This window comes from Macrobrachium rosenbergii, chromosome 36 (genome assembly GCF_040412425.1).
Source record: "Macrobrachium rosenbergii isolate ZJJX-2024 chromosome 36, ASM4041242v1, whole genome shotgun sequence".
Taxonomy (NCBI): Eukaryota; Metazoa; Arthropoda; class Malacostraca; order Decapoda; family Palaemonidae; genus Macrobrachium; species Macrobrachium rosenbergii.
This window is the reverse complement of record NC_089776.1, coordinates 16,354,201-16,380,675: the sequence shown is the minus strand read 5'-3', so window position 1 is coordinate 16,380,675 and position 26,475 is coordinate 16,354,201. Positions and strand designations below refer to the sequence as shown.

At 35.1% G+C, this 26,475-nt stretch overlaps 1 protein-coding gene and 1 long non-coding RNA gene across 3 annotated transcripts; both read left to right on the top strand.

Annotated features, from left to right (window-relative positions):
- On the top strand, nucleotides 1–1,386 carry LOC136856690 (zinc finger protein 862-like). Its single transcript, XM_067134749.1, has one exon. The coding sequence runs from the start codon at nucleotides 1–3 to the stop codon at nucleotides 1,384–1,386; it is 1,386 nt and encodes a 461-aa protein (XP_066990850.1).
- Nucleotides 1,387–5,947: 4,561 nt separating this feature from the next.
- Nucleotides 5,948–10,940, top strand: LOC136856476 (uncharacterized). Of its 2 annotated transcripts, none has more exons than XR_010858352.1 (4): nucleotides 5,948–6,048; nucleotides 6,702–6,858; nucleotides 10,200–10,388; nucleotides 10,803–10,940. It is a non-coding gene; the product is annotated as an uncharacterized lncRNA (long non-coding RNA). The 2 variants fall into 2 exon arrangements; XR_010858353.1 differs by having other exon boundaries at nucleotides 5,949–6,037.
- Nucleotides 10,941–26,475: the final 15,535 nt, after the last annotated feature.

Sequence of the window (26,475 nt, the reverse complement as noted above, 5' to 3'; positions counted from 1 at the left end):
ATGGATGCATTTTTTGGGTTAGTTCCTATTGATGATGCTACTGCACAAAGCTTATATAATCATGTAGTGAAAGCGATGACCGATGTAGGTATTCCATATAAAGAAAATTTGATAGGTTTAGCAGCAGACGGGGCCAATGTAATGATGGGCAAGCACAATTCGCTGTCGTCTCGTCTAAAAGAAGATATTCCTACATTATTCATTTTAAAGTGTGTTTGTCATTCTTTCCATTTATGTGCATCTTACGTACGTTTAACTCTTCCAAGAAGTGTTGAAGGTTTGGCAAGAGATGTATATAATTATTTGTCATCGAGTCCAAAGCGCACATCAGAATTGAAGGAATTTCAAATCTTTGTAGATATTAAACCACATAAATTGCTTCACCCCAGCCAGACTAGGTGGCTATCACTTCATATGGTAGTGAGTCGGCTTTTAGAACAGTTTGAAGCCCTTATTCTTTATTTCACAAATGCTGTTTGGGAAGATAGGATTTTAGCTGCTCAGAGTATTTTGGATAATTTAAAAGACCCAAGGAACAGATTATATCTAGAGTTCTTGGATTTCATATTACCTTATTTTAATAATCTAAATAAACAAATGCAAGCAGAGAGCCCTCAGATTTATACATTGCATGAAGCTGTATGCAATTTATGTAGAAATTTGATGGACTGTTATATGAATGAAGATTATCTCAGGAAAACATCTGTTGAAAATGTGCAGTACCAAGATCCTAGGCACTTCATGCCTCTTCAAAATATGTATCTTGGACCAAAGGTAACAGCATCAATTTCAAATAATATACATGGTCTTCCACAGCAAGCTATTGAGGAATTCCGGAAAAGGTGCTTAGGTTTTTTCATAGAAAGTGTCAGGCAAATTTGCATGAGATTTGATTTTCGAAATCCAATTTTGAAACGTATGAGTGCTATTGATCCTAAGTCTGTTGTTAAGAGGGAGGTTGCTTCTATTGCCCCATTAGCTTCCTTGTTACCAGGTATTGTTAAAGATAGTGAGCTAAATGATTTGGACAGGGAGTGGAGATCCTTGCGAAACAAGGACAATCTTGATTCGAATATGCCTGTAGAGGAATTTTGGAATCATATCAGAAAAATGAAAACAGGTGATGATAGATATGAGTTTCCTGTTTTAATAAATTTTGTATTCTCTATATTAAGCCTTCCTCATTCAAGTGCTGCAGCAGAAAGAATATTTTCTGCTGTTAATGTAATGAAAACTAAGCAAAGGAACAGGTTGTCAACACAAACTTTATGTGGATTGCTTCATTCAAAGAGATATTTAAAAGACAATACTTGCTTTAATTTTCCAGTTGATAAGTTATTGATTAGTAAAATGAATTCCAGCCTCTATGTTGATGATTCTGACTAAAGATCATATTTTCATACGGTTACCCATTTCATATTCATTCATGTGCTATTGACTTATGATGGCAAAATGCCAGTCTTTTTTTTGTATCTTGAAAGAATTGTGTTAATTTTCAAGTTTTTATTTTTAACCAAATGGATATTTTTTTTTCAATGGCAATGGCAATTCTGTTGTAGTTTTTCATAATATTGTAAATCCTTAAAGTATGAAGTCAATCATAAAATAATCATTAATGTAGGATTTTGCTTCATTTTTCCTGCAGTAACTTTTTTCTTTTATATACAAATTACAATATAAGTAATATGTGTGTGTGTGTGTGTGTGTGTGTGTGTGTGTGTGTGTGTGTGTGTGTGTGTGTGTGTGTGTGTGTGTGTGTGTGTCAGAATGGGGGATAAATGAAAAAAAATATCCCCATTTTAAGGGATATTTTGGCTTGGGTCTCTGGCAACGTTGCTTATATGTTTCATAAATGGGCAATGAAATTAAAAGTTTGCAAACAAACACACGCTTTATATATATATATATATATATATATATATATATATATATATATATATATATATATATATATATATATATAATCACATTACACTGAACAGGTGTGGTTCCAGAGAGAAAAAAAACAGCATATTTTGCCAAATTAAATTATGGATGGACCTCATCTAAAGAAAACTTCCAAAAGAATAGCCACTTAATACATCTTAAAGGAAGGCTCATCTTTAATACGTCGAATCCCCTACCCACTATGCCATTCCCCGGCATCTTGTTTACAAACTCACGCATCAGGAATATTTAGTCCTTCCTTTCAAGTACTTCATAAACACCCTATCTAGGTTTTCCTCTACTCCTCCCCTTAATGATCAAACCACCTCTAAACACTGAGCCTTCATTTGACAGGCACTGAACTTTATACCATTTCCACAAATCTCCAAAGTTTTTACCCTTTCAAGCCGTCTTATCCCACATACAATATGAAAACAGTTCATCTCACCAGTTTCAATTTTTTTCTTTCTAATGGACATTTACTGTCGACACTTCACTTGTATTAAGAAGGGTTGGCTCAACAACCACTCCATGCATTCCAACACTGCCTTTCATGGATAATTCAAGTCACTTCCTTTTGCGCACACCTTGCAACTTTCTTGCTCCACCCATCCTCTGACTTACCTCTTCTTTCATTCAGCTATCATCCTTTATATTTACTTTCACATATTCATACAAGACATCTACTTCCCTTCCCAAAACTAACATTCATTGCCCAATCTTCAGGGTTTACATTTACCCTCATAACCTTATTCTGCTCATATTTATTCTCAACGTTCTTGCAAACTCTTTCAAAACTCTTTTATTAATTTATACAGCTTCTCTTCATTAAACGCAATCAGTACAGCATCAGTCACAAACATCAACCATTCCACACTCCTATCAGGAGTCATGGTTTTGTGTCAAGACAAACTTTTATACAAAATCACACTCCCTTCAACAGTTGAAAAACACGCTTCACCTCCATCATATACACTTGAATCTCTCTCAATACATTAATTCTCTATTCCATACACTTCCAAAACCTTTCACTTACCTCTACTGATTCTGTCTTAGCTTTTTCTTGGTCCAAGTATGTCACATACAGCTGTTTCTTTTGCTTTCAAGCTTTCCACATAACTGTTTCATAACAAGTATTTAATTCAATACACTCTTCATTATGTAGATCCCAATATTCTTCCCGCATCAGTCCTTCTATCATCAATCTTCCTTTCTCAATCATAATCAAACCACACGTTCTCCACAGCATAATTCTTACAGTCGCGCACTTTGCGCACTTTATATATATATATATATATATATATATATATATCTACATGTATAATATATATATATATATATATATATATATATATATATATATATATATATATATATATATATATATATATATATATATAATTATATATACATATATATTTATGTAAATGTATATATATATATATAATATAATATATATATATATATATATATATATATATATATATATATATATATATGCATATGTTGTACCATTGCTGACTCCTATTAAAATTCATCATTCTTCAAAGGGAAGAAAAGCTTGTTGTTGCTGCAGCTGAGTAAGGTCAAGTGTATGAGACAAGGACAGAAAAACTCACCTCACTATTTGGCTTAAGTTTATTGTGATTATCCTACCCTTGCCTGACCTAACAAACTTTTTCTTCTGTATTTTTTAACTGTATAATCCCTCTAAACTCAAAATGCCACTGCTGCCCTGTGCCGCCTTACAGATAATGGAAGGAAGCTCGCCTCCCACAGATGTAATAAGGTAACAATGATTAGAAAGTTTTCATCTCATTTAACATAGATGTTGCTGCAAATGTCCATAATCCCCACCCCACTCTTCACCATCTCAGCTACGGTGCCCCAAGGTTGCAACAACAAAGCAAGGCGGTGCCCCACCTGTACTCTGTCTTAAGGGTTGTACTTGACGTCTTGACTACTGAAACACCAGAATCTCCAACAGCCTGCCTGCCTGAAATCTGAAATTCAACCAATGGGAGTCCTGTTCTCCTAAGGCCTTCCTTTGAATATACTTCCATAGACTTAGACAGAGAAAACTTGCAAAGGTGTGTCAGTCAGCCAAAAAACTTAAACAGATAAAAAAAAAATCCTAGGATGGCTAGGTCACAACCACACATTTCAGGGGTGAACGACCAAGATTCCAGAGTTTGCACACCTTCAAACACATTGTGAAACCTGCATGTCGTACTCCTTCCACCGGAACTGACCTATCCCAGTGCCATCTCCAGACAAGAGCAGAATATGCTAAGACACAACGCAACCTGAATCGCACAGAGCCAAAAGTACCCTCATTGACATAGCTAAGGGAACAGTGAAATAAAAGAGAAATAAAAAAGAGGGGGAAGTAAGCACGTAACATATATTTTTAACGTAAAAAGGAATTAAATTCTGTTTGGGGAGCTGTTATTGGAATTCCTATCAAAGTTGTGATAAATCCACTGTTGTTAAAAGTGTTCATAAAAACAAGTGGGTGGTTATTGTTATCGAGTGTGATAATGCTCACTGGTATATAAATTACTTCACCAGAGATATAATTTGAGTCTGTACGTGCTTGTAAAGGAAGTATTCATGATATATTCCTAAAAGTTGCACAATCCTCATGTTCCTTTGAAGCAATTAAAGGTTTTGTCATGACAAAGTTGTGTAATTTTTTTTAAACACTAAACATTGCTGTATCGAGTAATTCAGGAGAATTCTGATCAGCTGACTACTAAGGATTCTGTATCTTTGTTTAAACACAGAATTCAGGAGAGTCTTGACCAGCTTAATACCGAGTGTAATCATTTCTCAAGAAGAAAAGTATTTATGTATTTTATCACACTGTAACGAACATCATTCACCTCTGTAATTTGGTTCATGTGCATTCTGGTGTACAGCCTAGCATAGGTACTGTTTTGCAGTTAAGTATAATTCTGAAATAATAATAAACAGAGGTAAATTAAATTCCCTACGGACTCCCTGAGACAGAGTGGCCCCTAGTGAAGTGTACAGCTTTAGACCTATATATTCTTGTGAGTTAAGCTGAGTAATTTTATGTACTGTTCAAGTTAAGGGATGTGCCTGAAGTAAATGGCAGAATGTTTCACAAATACGAATTCTGGACATGCACGGTAAGTATGATTATAATCATAGCTCTGTTCGATACACTACTTTTATTGTCATAATAAAGTTGCAGTTCATTGTTGCATTCAAGCTAGCTTCACGAAAAGTGTAACATAAACTAACACTGCTACAGTCTTTGCTTCAAATTTCTTCCTGTCATATAAGTAAAGTACATAAATGTTTATCAAATAATTCTTGATTATTTTAAGAGTCTATTATATGATACACTCAGTCCTTTGCATTAATGTAAATTCATCATCGAATGTGTGAAGTCTGTAATTAGGATACTGTCCTCAGGAACATGGAATGATTTAGTGATTCATAAAGGAATCCCATTCACCATTTCACTTGGGTACAGTTAAAGTGCATTCACTCTAATTCTACAGGATACCTGAGTCAACTTCATTCCAATCACTACTTGAATGTAAGTTTAAGTTCTAGTTATTAATCAAGCTTTGTATTATCATTTAACTGCTAGGTATTAGCTTGTATCATTTCTTTTATGACTGATCTTGTATTATCATGGGAGAATAGTCACGGGTTTCTTAATCATTTATCTATCGTTGATTTTTTTGTATTATGTTTGTGTGTGCAGATTCTTATTTTGCTTATCCTTCATTTCATTTTAATCTGTGAAACAATTCCTAGTGTGAAACTCCGGTAGTACCATTAAAAGTTACTAAAATTACCGAATAGAAAATAAGAAACATCATGATTTAAACTCTATATGACTCTGCACCTGTGTGTTTATAGGGTGTCAACTGGAGCCTGATAAGATGAGATAAGAGTCTCCATAGTGGAGAATATTCTGTAGAAGTCTCTTGCGAGAGAGAGGGAAGAAATTTAAAAGGTTTGTTCATTGTTCAGTCTTGGTGTGGAGCCCTGGCAAGTGAGATAAAGTAACGGTTAACTGACAGATTTTCACAATTCTCAAAAGTTGAGGGAGTTACAGCCTTGCATACTTGTAAGAAACCAGTAAGAGACATCTTTTTTCTTTATAGTTGTTTCTCCACTAGCTCAGTAGCAAATCATAATGAAATTCAAATTAAAAATTATTTTCTGCGTGAAACTGCACCACCACGTAACATTATATAAATACAGTATATATATATATATATATATATATATATATATATATATATATATATATATATATATATAATATATATATATATACTATATATATATGTACATATATGTATATATATAGTATATATGCACTATATGTATGTGTATATATGCATATATGTATGTGTATATGTATATATATATATATATATATATATATATATATATATATATATATATATATATATATATATATATATAATATTCGTATAAGAACTCAATTATATATCAACTGCCTTTTGATAAATCATTTAGTAACAAACAGAAAATGAAATTCTATATCAATGGTGACATAAAGCGATTTTCAAGCTGAGTGGATTACTCATTAACAAAATTTCTATAAGAGAGAGTTTGCAAAAATCCTTTAGAGAGTTTTCTTTTAACAAACTTTCTATTGACAGAAGAGAGAGAGAGAGAGAGAGATTCTCGTTTACGAACTGTCCAGTGAACCAGGAGGATAGAGCGAGAAAGAGAATTGTTGACAAACCTTCCATTGACAGATAGAGAGAACGTGACACAAGTGTCATTATAAGAAGAATTAGACAGCAGTGGCTCTCTACATTCCCTTCCCAGACGGCATCTAATCAAGAGAGATGGAAGGGACGCCATCGCTGCTGCTGCTGCTTCTCGCATTTTTCATGGGTGCAGCTGTTGCTGGTGAGAATATTCAATCTCCTCTGGAGTGTATTCACTTCAAAATTAGACTTCTATTTCTTTCAACATTACGATGGACATTGGCCTCAATAACGTACGCTATGAACACACTTCTATCAGTATATCTAAGTGTTTATGGCATTTTTTATATATATATATATATATATATATATATATATATATATATATATATATATATATCCAACATCAGAGCTGCAGCTCTCGAAATCATAACTCGTAGGCGCTGTTTTTTTCAGCCTTGAAAATGCAACAATGTAGTTGTGAAACGTCGGCATTAGGAATAAACTATCAGCTGTATTGAGTGCCTTTCCTGGACAGTTATATATATATATATATATACATACACATATACATACAGTATATATATAATACATACATATATATATAATATGTATATATATATATATATATATATATATATATATATATATATATATATATATATATATATTATTGTAATAGCCACACTACCTTCTTAACTTTCCGAATCGTGGCTATATCGCACACGTATTTGGTAAAAGTGAGCAGTAGATTCTATCTGTCTGTCTATCTATCTATCTATCCTATCTATCTACCTGCCTACTGCGTGTGTACAAGAATTTTCTATCGAGATGTTCTCATTTCTAATGTCAGTTTCGGACTTATACGTCTATCATTCCAGTGTCCCCCGTTCCCATCAATAAATCTAAATTTTATGAAAAGAATGACCAATACCAAAGGCGGAGAACTTCTTCAGTTCTGGCAATAGTCGAACACAAACACCAACGAAAATGAAAATTTAAAACAAAATTATATTTTTACATGTTAACTGCATCACAACGTCCACGGAATTTAAATAATTTATGGAGAGACTTGAATTGATCTTATCAAGTTTATACATCCTCAAAAAACCTAAACAGATAATTAGGTACCTGGTTGTTAGTTTATTAAGGTGGGTTCTACCCACGGTGGAGTAGTGAGAGTGGCTATCATTTTAATTTCCTGAAAATCAAGGGGAAACATCTTCTGAAGCCAACCCCTCTAAGGAGAAAAGGAGGGTGTGTGTGTATACACACATATATATATATATATATATATATATATATATATATATATATATATATATATATATATATATATATATATATATATATATATATATATATATATATATATATATATATATATATATATATAGAAATCATCAACACACATTCACGTGTGGAACAGAAATAAATTTCTGACTCACGTCGGGATCGAACCCAGGTCTCTCGGGTGGAAAGCAAGGGCGCTACCCACTGGGCCATACAAGTCTAAAAAAGTCGGAACCTGAGATTTGCCCCAAGGAATTACCTGGGCAAGCTAACTGCTTGCATACCAGCGAGTTTTCCCCAACTTCCCGACTCAGCAATGACCCAATGGACAACATTTCATTCGAATTATCCCTTCTGAGTGAATAAGATAGAAATCATCAACACACATTCGTGTGGAACAGAAATAAATTTCTGACTCACGTCGGGATCGAACCCAGGTCTCTCTCAGGTTCCGACTTCTTTTAGACTTGTATGGCCCAGTGGGTAGCGCTTTTGCTTTCCACCCGAGAGACCTGGGTTTCCCGACGTGAGTGAAATTTATATATATAATATATATATATATATATATATATATATATATATATATATATATATATATATATATATATATAATGTAACAAGAGTACATTCTCAATATTTCAGTAGAAAAGGATTTCAGAACGATAAACAACAAAACTCACTTCCAATTATTTATTTTTGTAACTATCAGCCCTCCTCTGTTACCAATGGTTTAGTGTGAAAACATGAAAATAAAAATATACCGCAAAAAGAATATAAATGAAACTTTAAAGTAAAAAAACAATGTTCCAATAGAGTATGAAAAACAATTTTTAATTGTATGCAAAGAAAATTACGTGCCTCTACAAAAAAAAAAAAGGACAAAAGATTTTGAAAACCTGAGTTCTTGGTCATTATTGGATGTTGGAATTATCTCGAAATCCTCTTTGACTACAATTAAGTTCACTTATTTATGCAATGCTCCCGTTTTGGTGACTTCTTGGGCTTTGCCAGTCGTGTGACCTGTCTTGAACTGGGAGCTCTAATGTATGTCGTTTAATTTGAAAATGAGTCTTCGTTCTTCAATCTATATATTTCTGACTGAACTTGGAATTCGTACTCTTAAAAACAATCGACAACCACAAGCGTCTCGGTAGTTTTCTTTACAGCTGAAGTGTGGTTTCATTTTCAAGTTGTTTTATATCGATAGTTTCAAGTTAGTGTGTGGTAGGTCTAATTGAAACAACTCTTTCAGGTCTTTACCTAATTTCGTTCAATGTTCTTTGACATGTCATGAAACCTAAATTATACCACATTTCTTTTGAGCCAGTTCCTTTGTTCATTTGATTTACGTTATTAAAAATTTTTACATAGGTAATCTTCAAAAATATTTCTACGTAAACCATATCATTTAAGAATTTATTGTAAAAATTCTATGTCCCTAAGAAGCGGTGGATTACAAATTAAAAGCTTGATAAACAAGAGCAGCAATGGTATTTAATTTATCATGGCAAGTCCTGTGAAGCTAAGTTTTCTCTCTCTCTCTCTCTCTCTCTCTCTCTCTCTCTCTCTCTCTCTCTCTCTCTCTATATATATATCTCTCTCTATATATATATATATATATATATATATATATATATATATATATATATATATATATATATATATATATATATATATATATTAGACATATGTTACAGACTTCGTTGGACTTGGCTTCAACAGTCTACGTGCAATTAAATTACTAACTTTGAAAGAATGATTAAGAAAACAACAAACGGAAATCTCCAACTTATGTCCACATTGAGGCTGTAACCCTAGCTAATCCAACTAGAAGGTAATCTTATGCTTACAAATGAGGCAGTCAACCTCATCAATCACACTGGAAGATAACGTTATGGTTACAAATAACAAAAAAAATTATTGGGTCTCGCCCAATGAAGAATGAAGTCCAGCAAAAGCTTCAGAATCAAAACTGACAAGATTCATTTACACAATCCCTTCGAGGGGGCTCATCTGTAATGGTTTCTCTCCTTGCACCACTGTCCATTATTCAGATCTGCCAAATGTTATCAAGTCTAAAAGTAACTGGATCGGTATGCAATGATTTCAAAATGAGACGCTCCATAAATTAAAAAACACAGGCATGCTACATACAACCAAAGAACACACCGTGTTCTCTTAGAGACAGCAGTGACACATTTTACTGTACCATAATCAGATTTTGAGCAAAATGACTGACTTCTCCTTCAGGAAGCTGCCCTGATCCTTTCATCGCTCTGGGGTCGGAGTGCTACTACTTCTCCGACAAAATCGAGACCTGGCACGCAGCGAGGTCGAACTGCATGGCTTTAGGGAATACCAGCCTGCCTGTGGACCTCGCAGTGTTCGACGTAGCTCCCGACGACTACAGCCTCATATTCAATCATGTTTCGCTAATAGGTGAGAAATTAAATCTAACAAACATGTGACGGAATTTTAAACTAGCTCTCTTGTACAAAAGGGGAAATTTAAAACAGAGGAAACATCAGCTAATGCCTTTGATTGCATTTGCACTAGCGAAGGCATGTACAGTACGTAGTGTATGCGTACGAAGAATAACTAAAATATTCCTTCAACAAATTTATAAAATAAAAGAACCAGTCATAAGTTGGAACCTGTCTTTGGCAGATCTGATAAAAGAAAAAAAAACTTCATTCTAGAGTATTTACTCTGCAAGGTTACTAGAATTACTCACTTTAAGAATGCCAGGAGAATAAGATACGTTGCATGCTGCATACCGTCTAGATGATGTTAAACGTACACGGACTCAGTAATTCAATTACTAATTTAATCCAAATAAATTCTCTTCACCAGCTGATGGAAATGTCCAAGCCGGTATAAGCGTGATAGAATTTTACGATGTAATAGAATTCGTCTTCGTGAACATAACACAGATTGGTGAAAACAACAAATAACAAAAATAACAATAACCACACTACCACTCAACCAGGGGTGAGTGCATACTGGATCGGAGGAACAGAGAGAGGTCATGAGGGCTACTGGATCTGGGTGGACGGACGCCCCGTGGACATGCTCAAGAGTTACTGGCAGCATGACGAACCTGACCGCGAAGATATCACGGAAAATGTCTTAATAATTTGGCACAACTCGGAAGAAAGTTACCCTCGGAGGAGGATTGGGGACTATTCAGAAGAACATCTCTCTTATTACGTGTGTCAATTGGGGGTTCAGGGAGTCATCTAGTGCAGTGGTTCCCAACCTTTTTAAGCTGATGATCACCCACTTGTTTTCTGGATAACTGTGAGAGCACCACAATAATTTTATGGTTTGGGAATTTAGTAAGGGAAATTTTGTGGTTTGGGAATTTAGTAAGGGAAACACTTAGTCTTCATTTGTTGAAAGGTAACAAAAATTTTAAATTACTTGCACTGAAGATTTAAAAATGAATTTTTACTGCTTTGGTGTTTATTCAAAGTTACTGACATTCACAAATCAGGCATGTTTTAGGTAACTGTTGCAGATATTATAGTACTTTAGCGGCACACAGGTAATATGTTTACCTCTTAAGTCTCATTATATTAATTAATATTGATATCTAAAAATGTAACTAAATGAGTTTTATTGTTTAATAACAAACTAAAAACATATGTTTGCTTATTATCAATTATATTCCTCTTACGTTAATCATGTTGTGATATACGAACTACAAAGAAAAAAGAGAACAAATAAAATTCACAGGAAGCATTATTTCCTGAATACTGATACACAAGCTAATTATTTCCAATCTTCGACATTCGGGGAAAAAATAATAAAAAAAAGTCCATCTCTCCGCTAGGTTGTGGATTCAGTGAGAACCATGACGCTGAATTGCTAGTCTTCCGATATAATATTAAGATTTGCCTTAAACACCCTTGATTTTGGTATACATTAAGCAACATGGTTTAGAATGAAACCGTTTTCTTAATTCAATATCAGAGGAATTCTTTCATCCTTAAATCTGAAACATAATTTAACCTTACATACACAGCCACCAGTAAAACGTTTTAAAATTTGCAGCTGCTGCAAAACTTTAATCTGATTACGGGAGATTAATAATAGTTCTGGAGTCTTGTAAATGCAATATGCACAAATTTCGTGGTTGATAACATAGTTCTTTCCCATCCCTCAAGCCAGACAAATCTAGGAATGAATAATGTAGGTCATCTCTTCCATCATTCACTCTTGCATATTGCTAAAATGAATCGACATCAATATATGAACATATCAACAGATACATTTTTCATACTACTCTGAATGTTAACAAAAACTTTGTGTAAGAACTTTAAAGCCGAGTCATAAAAATTCCATAGATCTTGTGTTTGAGAAAGCCTATGATAAAAAGTAGCATGATGCCAACACCTTACCTCTGGAAAAAAACAAAGTAAAAATATCTAAAAATAAAGAGTCGTTTCATTTATACCTATCACAAACTGCCTTGAAACTAACGATTTAAAATAAAATCGTACTACTGCGAGGTTTGTATTCGCCCACTGCTTGTCAGTATTCGAGATCCAGTTTGTTCTGGAATATATAAACTGAAGACTAGGTTCAAGAAGAACCTCACCAGTGGTAAGACTTCTGCAGTCAGCAATAAGAGAAAATTCTGTAGATATATGAACATAACTAAGCCGAGAGTCTTTCACATTTCCAGCATCTGTGCTACTTAGTTTAAAGAACCATTCTTAAACCTCGATGGTAGCCCATTTCCGTTGTAAATCCGTTTTTACTGCTATTTTCTAACATGATTTTTTTTTATTATCGTGTCTTCGTAGTCTTTTTAAATGTTTTAATTGCTATTTTTTAACACTATTTTTTAGTTATCGTTTTTGCATACTGCTTTTTTTTAACTGGCACTGCATGAGTGAGAAACGTCAAAATAAAGAATGAGAAATATCCTCTGGTTTTTCCTAATCCTACACACACATATACATAACCACACATCCCATATATATATATATATATATATATATATATATATATATATATATATATATATATATATATATATATATATATATATATAATCACACATTACCACAGGTGAAAAATAAGAAACGGGGTGTAGGTCCTGACCGGTTTCGACTTTATTTCCAAGCCACCTGTGGTAATGTGTGATAAATGAATCATGTACAAAAGTGATAATAATCATCATATATATATATATATATATGTGTGTGTGTGTGTTTTTCTTAGCCGCTGGATTGCTGATTCTATGTATTTATTGGGAAAACCACGAGATAGTGGGGGCAGAGGTTGACCCACGGAGGATGGACCAAACGTGTAGGATTTACGAATGGCCCACAACCCTCGTCAAGGGTTGGGGCAATGATGCCTCTCCAGGGAAAACACCTGGAGATGGTCGCTGTTTCCTTCTGACTAGGCCTCAAATTTAATTAACCTCCTGCTGCTTTTTCCCATTTTACTGGCAGAGACCATTTCTCTAATCCTCAGGTCATAGCCAGTGACACTGCCTGAAGCCAAGCCCCAAGTAACCTCCTGAAGCTTTATAAGGAACCAGCTTCCTACATCAGGAGTTAGTCCGCATCTTGCTAAGGCGAATCGCTGTCCATCAGACGAATGACCCTATGACAGGGCAGGCACTCACTTTCCACTCACACTTGACGAATTGTGGCCCTAGCACCAGACGCCACTCAAGAGAAGCTCAGATCTCTTCACCCAGAATCCTGTGTTCAAGCATCACCAGGAAGCAAACACAGTATGTCCAAGGGAGGGATATGGTTAGCCCGTGTACTTTTTCTCTGACCCGTTTTTATTATCTTTCTCTCGAATTTCACAACTCAAGTAAATCCCTTGTATCTTCGACTTACACAGTGAACTTATCATATCCAATGTGTGGCCCTTGAAACCGTGCATAATGTAACTCATTCCCCTTGCCAAAAGTGAGCAGATTAATGCAATACCCTCCAACTTGTGTATTAACTCATTCCTAGAGAGATAGTACTTTGTTAGTAGTCTTAGCTGGAATTATTTCACTTCCAGGAGTGTTATCAGTGCCGTTTACCAACGTAGCCATTCTTCAGTGCTCCTGATTGCCAGAGGAATCTGCCCGAACCCCCTGATATTACATTGCCAATTGGCTTAATGACCACCTGTATGTGGCCATTTACATACACTCTTTTGTGTTAAACTGATGCATTAATCACCAACTCAGTTAATTACTATTGTGTCTTTTTCACATATTTTATTTTAGTGAGATTTTTCCATCATTCCCACTGTTAAATTTACCACCTTGTGTGTGTAAAATAAAATAGTGTTAAGAAACATATTCCTACTTGGCGACCTTCTACCTATTAATTTTTCTTTTATCCATTCTGTTTGTGGTCTTCCAAGGGGTTTTGTAAGACTATAATTAGCAAAGGTAACGTAAAATGCAGTCCCCCTCGGAAGCCATATATATATATATATATATATATATATATATATATATATATATATATATATATATATATATATATATATATATATATATATATATATATATATATATATATATCCTACTCCACACATTAATAATATGCTAGCTGACCAACCTGGTGCTGCTGGGGAAAACTCTGAATGACAGTCAATCATTTGCCTTAGAAAGGAAGTAACACGTGGTGTGGTTATATGTTAACATGTTTATTTAAAGCAATGAATTCTGTACAGAATTATTAATCACAGGAAAGAAAAGCATTTTCAATGATGTACACATACTTTACACGACAAAAGAATTCAAAGGAGTTGCAGGAACATTTTTCTAATTCGTGCTACTCAGCCCGACACTGGGTGAGCCCCTCTCGCTAGTTTGCACAATCAATATGAAAGTGTGCAAACCTATGTTCCCAACACTCCACGCTTCACACTAGTTCAAAATATTATCCATGGCTGGGTCTTAGCCAAGACCTGCAGTAAATAAGGTGGCCCCCGAGGGCAGGGGTATAGGTTTACAACCTACACGAAAACCTTCCTTGGGTCAAATGAGGGCCACATGCAAAATTTTGTCTAGATATATAGATATATCTATCTATCCATCCATATATATATATATATATATATATATATATATATATATATATATATATATATATATATATATATATTGTCATGAAGTGTATCAAGTACCTGGTTATTACACAACTATTCACAAAATCCAAAAATTTACCTCACTTCAGCCAGATACCTGAACCCTCATAACAATAAAATTATGACTGAACACTCAAAAGGTAACAGTGATCCCTTAACACTTGCTTATCACTTGAAAAATCAAATTAAGTTTATCAAGTTCTGTGTGAGGTATTGGGATATAGGCTACTAGATAAAAAAGGGCATCACTCCATCAAACAACTATAATTGTTTCCATGGTCTTAATTCACTTCAAAAGACTTCTGAAGGAGAACAAAACATGTTTAGCACTTACCTTGTGCATAACAAATAACCTTATTCACTGGTGGTTAAAAATGAAACACTGTGCTTTTAAAATTTTAAATACAAAAATTTATTTCTAACTTACAAAAGTTATAATTAGAATTCACAATCTGAAAAAATTTACCATTACTTGAAAACAACATAAGATTTAGTTAATTCTTAAACAAGATTAATTCACAAAACTTTAACTTATCAAGAAATTACGATACTAAGCAAAATTCAAACTATTAAGACTTATTCCAGATTTCAAAAAGAAATCTTAACAAATGAAAATCAAATCAAGTATGCAATGTTAAAGTATCAACACATATAAAGTGCAAACTACATAAATGTAAAATCACCAACACAAAAGTTTGGGTAAAACTATGAAATTGTAAACACAAGAACACACACAAAAATGTAAAAACAAGAACATACAATAAGTGCACAAAAGGTTTATCAACAATTATTTCACTAAGGCAAAATCTCTTTAAAGTATCTACCTTTTTACCATGGTATACAAGTTTCTGAACACTTTTACATAACTCCTTTTTTACTGCACCAATATACACTTTTATCTAAGGCCTGTTACTCTGCAAACACTCTTTTCTTATGTCAGATCCTACCAAGGGAGTTTTAAATATTATTAACAGCTTCCAAAAACTTATATGTTTGGGAGAGTGACCACAAATCTTACTCTTTTCTGAATGAAGAGGGGATAAGAGAGGGAGAGAGGCCAACCTCTACAAATTCTCAGTCTGTACCGATCAGTTTTAACAAAAATCTTCTATTAGATTAAACCTGGGTTGGCAGTTAGGCATTTTTAGAAATAGGTCGTTCTGGGAAATCTTCACTGGCAAAAAAAGGAATAAATGCAATTTCTCCCCCTAAACAGGAAAAAAGATAAGGAAATTATTCTCTGGCTCAGAGAGCTATATAGGCCAGTCCTCTTATCTGCTTGATTGACAAGGGCTTCCTGTGTGCACACTTGTACAAACAGAGGCGAACCAGCTTTTCCCAATCTGTCATCCCACATATTCTTAAATGACAGTTTAAGTGCTTCCTTTCGAAATGGAGGGGAATTACTCAGGTAGAACACCTGACAACTGTACAAACATAATCCTAACAGCAAAATGTATTTTAGTCCTAAAATCACGCAGTCAAAGCAATCCTTGTATGATCTGACACTTAGCATCTCTAACAAACACTATCATCATAGTTATTACAGTCAATACATGACAAATACAAGAGAAAATATATAAAAAGTATAAAAACATATTAATTTTACAGATACCATAAGACATATCACATAATTTATATATATATATATATATATATATATATATATATATATATATATATATATATATATATATATATATATATATATATATATATATATATATATATATATGTGTGTGTGTGTGTGTGTGTTTGTTCATGTGAGTGGGTGTCAACCCATTTATCTTATAAGTGAATTTGGACGAGATAGCAATATATATATATATATATTTTTTGGGTAAGAAAAATGTCCTCATTAGTACGTGGGAAAACATCAAGGATTTCCGAAACTGCGACGTATATTCTTCATTGCTCTAAAGTTTGCATTTAAAGTTACATTCATAAATATTTCTCACATAACCTTATAGCTTTTATACTACTATTGTACGTGATTTATTTAGGATACCGTTAGTCATCTTTTCACATCAATTAATTTCTTATTCAGTGTTGGGTTTATGGTGCATTATAATGCACTGAATAACAAAAACTTACGTTATATATAGTTTCAATGTCGTCTGAACTTTGGTCCTCTATATTGTAAACTCTCTTACGGAGCTCAGCAGCAGAGATTTAACCCAACAAAACTTGCTTCAAAATTTTTCCTTTAGAATATAAAGTGGAGCCTGAAATATAAAAATTGATCCTATACCTTTCACTGGTCGTTTTATTTATGTCCTCAAATAGTCTATATTTCCCAGAAATATTCCTATTTTTTTTTGTTACTTCGCATTTCCAAGTGGTTGACAGAGAACTTGAAGGTCAGATATGCATTCAAGGCCCACATGCAACTATATATGAAAAAAAAAAACTCGAAAAGAATCACAACCAAACATCTGGACAGGAAGACTGATACCTACATTGAAAACGAAGTCAAGCAGAATATAAGGACGAATAATACCAGTATGAGCATTTGAAAACTTGAGTAACTAGGATCTCATCCTACGACGAAGTGAAAAATGAAATCTGTACACATGGTCCAAAAAGTTTTGAAACGTGGACTCCTGGTACTTAACTAATCATTACTTATAATACATGTTAACAGCTTCTAAATAAAGGTAATGCTACTTAAGTTACACATGCATAGTCGAAGGACGCCCAATTAACATTAAAATGATAAAAAATCAACAAATATCCAGATGTTAGTATTCGTAAAGCAAGGCAGTGAAGCCTTTTTTTTTCTGGGCACTTACATCTAAAACTACCACACAGACCATTCAAAGTTTTGCAGCGAATAAAAAGGAAGACATCTGGTACAGGGGTGTGTGACACCGTGACCCCTCGCCAGAACGTGGGCTCTGAGGCACTGGAAAGCGAGTAGCCCGTACTACTTCTTGAGACATGGGCACTAAAGGCAATGGTTCAAGTTCCTCATTGCCGCACAGCTCATGAAAAAAACCTTGGTCTTCGTCAATAATTACCACACTCTAAATGATTTGTCTAAAACACAAGGCTCTCGGGAGGCCACAGTCCACAGGTAAAACAAGACTTTTGGAGATACAGGAAGTTTACAAAAAAGTACTTTGTTTTTTGGTAACAGAAGATAACACATATCTTACGCGATGTGAAACAGACAGCTGGAAGTAATCACCGAGTATCATAAAAAACTATGATCATTACATACAGTATGCCAAGGAACAGTATCATGGAGTAGGCTTTGTTGCAAAAATCAAATACTTATTTAGTCTTTGAGCTGCTGGAGATAAGCCTCATACCTCACTGACTGCATGTCCTATTGATTTGTTTCAATTATTTGTTACAGCAAGGAGCAATTTATTTTACAAATGAGGAAGCAGGCATGAGCAACAAGAGTAGCAATACCTGGCTTATGTTCATTTTTACTCTCAGTTTAGGCCAACAATCAAATCACTAATAAAAACTACTCATATATGACACTAAATCTATTTCAAGATGTCCGGGGTGTTACTCGTCAGATTTAAAAGGATATATAATTAGAAAACTGTGTCAAAAACACTCTGCTTCTTCTGTGGCATGAAGTCCACAGACACACTGTAATGTAGAGTTTCCTTGAAGTATTAACTGTCATTACCGTTATTAATCACAGCCACTAAAGTACCTCAAAAAATTTGTAAAAATTATAATTTTTACTTAAAAAATCAAAGGAATTACAGGGATTCATATAACATGAAGGTTGAGCTATATAAACAGAAGCAGTGTTTCGGGTTCTTAATGATAAGCTGAAGGTAGTTAACATTAGTTTATTAAACAGGCTACCAATTAGTTATACAGTGTTGACGAGCCAACATTTCGGAGAGCAGGCGGAGATGCGAATGAAGTTCTGGTCACGTGACTTGTCAAAACATAAACAACAGATATGACTCACAAACTTAGACAGCGTACCAAATAATATTCATACACTGATTACTTACAAAATCTAGATCACAACATTCACATCTTGTTACATCTCCCTTCTTTTGCATTTTCTCAACAAAATTTGGAAGAACTTTTCTTCTACATAACTGGTCCCTGCAAAATAAATCTAATCCTACATACCTAGTTGGCTCTCTAAACTTATTACAAATAATCCTGAAGATATTGAGGTTTCCTTACAACACGACCACTTCTGATTCTTTGTGATTCTAAGTTATCAGCCTGAGGATGTATACAAGATTTATTTGTAACTTCGTTGAGCAGCTCGGAGGCTTTTAAGCCATGTATCTATGAAGGTACACTGTCAACTCAAGGAGGGAGTGTGCAGGTACCAGTCAAGTTATTACGTGATACTGGGAGTAACCATAGTGTGGTAGTTCGTCGTGCTCACCCACAGTTGGAGAAGAATCTAACAGGAGAGTCAGTTATTTTGAAGGGTATAGAAGGAGATGAGGTAACTCCTATATACCACTTGCATCTGTCATGTAAATTGGTGACAGGAAGTATTGATTTTGCTCTAAAGGACTTACTAGCTGTTGAAGGCTGAAGGTTTACATGTTTCACTGGGTAATGAAGCAAGTGGTGTACCATTTGTCCCTTGTCCTATAGTGACAGACAAGCCGTTGAGAATTAGTCCTACGGTAGATTTAGAAAAGAAAAACCCCCACCTGTTTCCAAGTTTAGTAACTACCAGGAGTGCGAAGAAAACTACGTCTGCAAGTGAAGAAACTGAGGATTTACCTGCACAAGAAGGATCAAGTGAAGGATCTTTGAGCTTAGAAGAGCTGTTCCAGGAAAGTGAAGTTTCCCCTAGTGCTAGCAATGAAGAGATTTCCCAAGAAGAGGATCCTGTTGTTATTGAAGAGACTCAGAGTAGTCAGACTGTTCCTGAAGATAGTAGTGAAACTGCAGTAGCAGAGTTAGCAGATATTGAGAGTTCAGCCCTTGAAGTTGGTCAAGTGACTAGAGAGAAGCTAATGGAACTGCAGAAGAAGGATACAACGTTGGCTGATTTGTTCTTCAGAGTTGTTGATCAAGAAGAGATGCAACAAACTCCTACCTATTATTATCTAAAGGAATGATTGCTAATCAGGAAACATCGACCTGCAGATATACCAGGAAATGCAGATTGGGGCGAATATCATCAAATTTTGATTCCATATCCATTGAGGAAGCAAGTGGTAGCAGTAGCACATGATTCTGGACATACGGGAATCAGGAAGACTGTTGAGGAGATTATGAAGTATTTTTTCTGGCTTGGACTTCACAAGGATGTTAGCAGGTTTTGTAGAGTGTCACACCTGCCAAGTAGCTGGAAAACCAAATGAAACTATTCAGAAAGCACCCCCTACAACCCACAGACGTTAGAGAAGAACACTTAAGCAAGGTGATTATAGATGTGGTTGGGCCGCTTCTGAAAACAAAGAATATCTGTTAACATAAATGTGTCCTGTGACAAGGTATCCTGAGGCAATTCCTGTAAGAATTATAAGTACCAAGGTAATTGCTGAGAAGTTGGTGGAGTTTTTCTCCAAGTCTGGAATACCAAAAATTGTGCAAATTGATAAAGGAACAAACTTTACTTCAAAATTGTTCCAGGATGTGATGAGCTTGTTAGGAGTGAAACAACAGTTATCAACTACTTATCATCCAGAAACTCAAGGAGCCTTGGACAGGTTTCACCAGGCTTTGAAAAGCATGTTAAAAAGAATGCTGTTATGAATCAGGAAGAGAATGGGATGTGGGTTTACCTTTGATGCTGTTTGAAGTTAGGAATGCTTATCAAGAAAGTATGGGATGTTCACCTAATGAGATGATTTTTGGTCGAGGAGTGGCAGGTCCATTGAAGATTCTTGCAGAAAATTGGGAAGAAAATCAAGAGGAAATCCAAGGAGAATATGTGAAGAACTTGAGGAAAAGATTATGAGAAATTAGAAAATTCTCTTTAGAAAATCTGAAAGTAAGTCAAGAGAAAATGAAAAGAAGATATGATGCTAAGACTAAGCTAAGAAGTTTTAGTGTAGGACAGCAAGTTCTAGTGTTCTTACCAGTGAAAAGATTTCCCCTTGCCAATAAATTTCAAGGTTCTTACAAGATAGTAGAGAAGTTAAGTGATAGAATCTGTGTAATTGAAACACCAGGAAGAAGGAAGCAACAGAAGAAGGTACACGTGAATCTTTTGAAACCTTACTTCTCAGAGACTAAAACTGAAATACTTTCAGTAACACACACAATTTCATCTACAGAGGACGAGGATGGCTAAAAATTTGGGAGCTGAAAGCAAGATGAACAATTCTTCAATATTGGAAAATTTGGAGGATAAACTAAAACATCTGAGTGTTAAGTAAAGTGGTGAATTAAGTGAGGTGATCAGATGTTTCCCTGAAATTTTTGCAGATGTACGTAGGCGTACCGATCCAGCAAAGCATGAGATAAAGATCAGAGAAGATGGAAAACCTTTTAAACAGAGCATATCGCTTATCACCTTTTAACAGTGATGTTCTGAAGAAAGAAGTTAAATATTTGTTGCAGCATGGATTAGCAGAACCCAGTTCAAGTCATTATAACTCTCAATGTGTGTTAGTGAAGAAACCAGATGGCTCATTTAGGATGTGTAATGATTATAATGTGTAATGATTATAAGAAACTGAATTCCATCAGTGTGGTTGACAATTATCCCTTGCCTCTTAGAGATCAATTACTTGATAATATTGGGCAAGGCAAGTTTGTTTCCAAGAAAGACTTGTTGAAAGTTTATTATCCAATTCCCTTAGATGAGAATGCTAAGTTGCTGTAAGCTTTCATTACTCCTATTGGACTGTATCAATTCGCTGTTTTGCCATTTGGTCTGAAGAATGCACCTAGGACAATCCAACGAGTGATGGATCAACTGCTAGGATCCATAGAAGGAGTAGGTGTTTACCTTGATGACATAGTGATTTATTCTGCAACATGGGAAGAACATCTTAAGATTTCAAGCAAAGTGTTCAAGAAACTACATGAAGCAGGACTAACAATCAACTTACAAAAAAGTTAGTTTGGAAAGGCAACTGTTCATTATCTGGGATTTGAAGTTGGAAAAGACCTTCTGGCTCCTGTTGACACTAAAGTAGAAGTTATCCGTAAAGCTAGGCACCCTACTACCAGAAAACAACTACAAAGATTTTTGGGCATGGCTGGATTTTATCGCTGATTCTGTCTGAATTTCTCAGCTGTAGTAGCTCCCTTAACTGACTTAACCAGTCTGAAGACAAAGTTTGTTTGGACTCCAGAATGTCAAGAATCATTTGAGAAGGTTAAAGCCATTTTAATTTCAAGACCAGTTCTTCAAATTCCAGACTTCAGTAAGAAGTTTGTGATACAAGTTGATGCATCCAACTGTGGAACTGGAGCTGTTTTACTTCAAGAAGATGACAGTAATATCTTACACCCAGTTTGTTTTGTCTTCAAAGTTGAAAAAGCATCAGAAAATTTATTCCATCATAGAGAAAGAAACACTAGCATTAATTGCAGCATTGAAAAGTTTGAAGTGTATGTGAACTGTCCTAGGAATGAAGAAATTTTAGTGTTGACTAACCACAACAATACCTCATTCATCAATAAGATGAAAAATAACAATCAGAGACTGACCAGGTGGTCTTTGTGCCTGCAACCGTAAAATGTAAAAGTGAAACACATTTCAGGAAAAAATAATGCCACAGCAGATTATTTATCCCATTGTGAATCGTTGGATTCATACCTGGGATAATTAATCTTCTGGAGGGAGCAATCTTATGATATTGTCTTTAAAATGTATATCTTTCCATGATTTTGATATATTTACTGTTCTACTTGTCGTGTGTTCTGTGTAATGATAATAACTGTTGAAATATCATATGTAGCATAATGTCAGATCTCAGAAGAATTAATGATTTAGATAACGTAACAGCGTAATTTAGAATTAATAATACTTTTTTAACAATAATGCAGAATGTAATCGTGTATTTTTTCTCCCAACCACGCGTGTTCTGCGAGTGCTCTGTTTTGCTTTGAGTGTCATTGTGAAAGATAATGTGTTGACAGGTCAGGATAACAGTCGAGTCGTGTAAGATTTTTGTCTCATACAAGAAGAAGACAAATGATTTCACAATGTTACATGCGTTGTTCTAAGATCAAGGGGGTTATTGCACCAAAGCACATGGCAACTGTGTCATGTTTAAGATTGCATTGCTCTGGTCACGTATTGTTCTAACGTGTTAGTTTTGGCACCAAGACGTTTTGCTCAGGAAGTGACGTCATCTTCCTTTTCTAGAATTTTCTCTTGTACCTCGTTCCCAAAATGCCTTAATAATGACGTCATCTGATTGTTTTACTTCTGGCCAGAATCCTAAAATTTGCTCATGCTGATTTCAGAGACCTTTTGTGTGGTTCTCTCTCTCTCTCTCTCTCTCTCTCTCTCTCTCTCTCTCTCTCTCTCTCTCTCTCTCTCTCTCTCTCTCTCTCAAGGGGGCTACGCTCCAGTGAACAGAGAGTTTAGTAGTGACCATACTCAAAATACCATAAGAATAAGGGTTTAAGGCAAAGTAAGATAGATTGTTCGCTTAAAAGTATAATTCACTAAAATATCAGAAGAGAAAATATTTACAGGAGCTATCAATGGAGCTCCATGGGAGTAATCAAATTATTGTATTAAGATCACAATCACTAAGCAAGAGTGCCACACAAGTGCAAGAGTTATAACTCTGCCGTCTTAGGCTAATACACATTGCAAGTATGGGATAGGGTCCTTAGAATGTACAGGATGGGGTACAGCAAGCAAGACAAGGATCACACTGGGATTCCAGATATCATGACCAGGTATGGCACCTGTAGTTTGCAGGGAGCTGGCATGGTTGACCTACAAGTAATTTCACACAACAGGTACTCGCGCCATGGATCTGCAAGAACAGGGATGTTGTAATACACGAAGGAACTTTGAGTGACACTTGGAGTACGTAAGCAAATAGCAAGACACTGGTATCAATAATTCATTAATTCACTGTAAGTTAACACTTATAGTCAAAGTGGACATAAAATTAACACTAGTATTCCAATATTGACAAAAAACACCACAATCAAAATCACATGAGTCTCTGAGGGAGAATGCAAAGGGGCATGGGTATAGGAACAGGAGAACAGGTGGAAAAAAATCAGGTAAAGATAAAATGGTAAGGCCGAACAAATAACTTCCAATCACATTACCTTAGTCCGTGGACAAGACATTGCAGGAGACCAGAGCCAGGTTCCCATAGCAGGGCATCAGTGGAAGCTGTGCCGCGCACAGTACCCCACCATACAGGGATTAGATGAAGCAGAAGGGCACTGGTGGGCTACAGAGGCATCAGCGCTCAAAGGGCAAGGCAGTTAGACAGGACCACCTTCAGAGTGACAGCATCAGAGAGATGTCTAGTGAGGACTTCATTGGAGCCCCTATTCAGACTTCTCGACAGGTAGATGTCGTAAGATACACTAGCAAAGGATGGTCTGTCGGAGCTTGTATTTATACTGCAAATGGCCCTGAGGGTTGTCATGTTTTGACAGTTCCCTCTTAATAGGGTCATCTATTGTCCTCGTCTTGGGCACGCCGCTAATCCTGGCAGGTATCTGGAAGGATCTTTGAATGTTGGCCGATAAAAGGTTCAAGGGAGGGAGAGGACAATACCGAGATACTTAGAGTGGAGAGGCAAGGTCGAGTGGGAGGAGACGCATGTATGGGTCAGGTCAAGGAGGTGACCCTTAATGGCACGGCAGGCAGTTGAATGGTGGAGGAATTTCCTCAGAGAGCTCTCGTGACAAGATTGGCTGGGGACTACTTGACAATATCGGAAATGTGTGAAATCTCAAAGGGTTCTTTTAAGTCCAAAGGGCTACTGATTTTTCCCTCAAGTGAGGATTATTATGGTTGGGTCAGGGGTTGGTAATGACTTAGGGTATGGTCATGAATTTGTCTCCTCATTTGACAACTGGATTGTCATTATTGAAAGGGCAAGGCATGGGAAAATGTCAAGTGAACTTTACAAAAAACATCTAGTACTTCTTTCAATTTACGTTATTTTATTTTGAAGTAACAAGATGGGAAAAACAAAATGCAAACGATCAAAGGATATATATATATATATATAATATATATATATATATATATATATATATATATATATATATATATATATATATATATATATATATATAATATAAAGCAGGAATGTGGAATTTTAACTTTAAACACGCAACTAATCAGCAAAACAATCTACAAGCACAAGTATATATAGCAGTAGAAATAAAAAATAATTACTGTAGTATATGGCTCAAGAAAACACTACGAGAAATTTCTCATTGACTGAGGGCCGCAGTATCAACTGATATTTGCAAAGAAGCAACAAGTAGCTAGAAGGCTGGAAACAAGTTAAGTGACTGAAGAACATCGCATGGAATGAGGTAATTGTCCTTGAAGGATTCTCTTTTTCCAACGATTATTTACTAAACCTGAAAACTAACAGTTCTTATACTTAACTTATATAAACTAGAAAACAAAAATCTACAAAATACTCAGTGCTATACATACCTAAACCTATCATTTTGCCCGCCAATTTACTCTATTCTATCCCATCCATGGGTAAATTAAATAAATTTTTTCATTTAAAATTTCTGTGAGGCACTTCTCACGAAGTGTGACCTTATAACGGTGTAAAATTTACTGTCTTTAAGTTCAAGCTTGCACGAGATTCCGGATGTAACTCGATTATAATTTGCCAACAAACCAGGTGACGGAACCATTCAGTCGTAGAGCACAAAGTAATATGATGAGAGCATTTATATATATTAACATAGAGCAGAACATATACCAGAGATCAAATTAACCTTAATAAGCATGCAACCCAAAAATGATTAGAACATTCGTCGGTTTCTTTGCAAAACTGTGTGCCGTTCTTGTGGCCGTGCTACGCAGAACGATGCTCCTAGATTTTAGTGAGAAGATAATACTTCTTTAAAATCCATTCAACTTTGCTGGACACCATACTCATTTCATGATTGATTCCCATTTATGTACTACACATGTTAATTTACTTTTTTACTTCCACATTCGTGCTACTTTCATTTGCTTTCTCCATTTTTCATATATTTTGAAAATCCAATTCTGTGGAAGCTTCCTTATCACGATGATAAAGATAATCTTAATAGTTCAATTCAAACTGAGTCAGTCCTTTATCGAAATAATGGAAAGCAGGAGATTCAATCTGATATCTACCTTCCAAAACACGCGGCATTTTACAAAAATCGTACAACTGCAGACGGTAGTAAAATTTCTTTTAATTTAAAAATTAACAAGATAATAATGAGAGAGGCATTTACAACAGAGAGACCTTAATTGTTAGACCATCTCTGTTATACATTCCTC

Excerpts from the sequence above, each read along its gene's own strand:
- LOC136856690 (XM_067134749.1), top strand. The coding sequence starts at position 1 with ATGGATGCATTTTTTGGGTTAGTTCCTATTGATGATGCTACTGCACAA.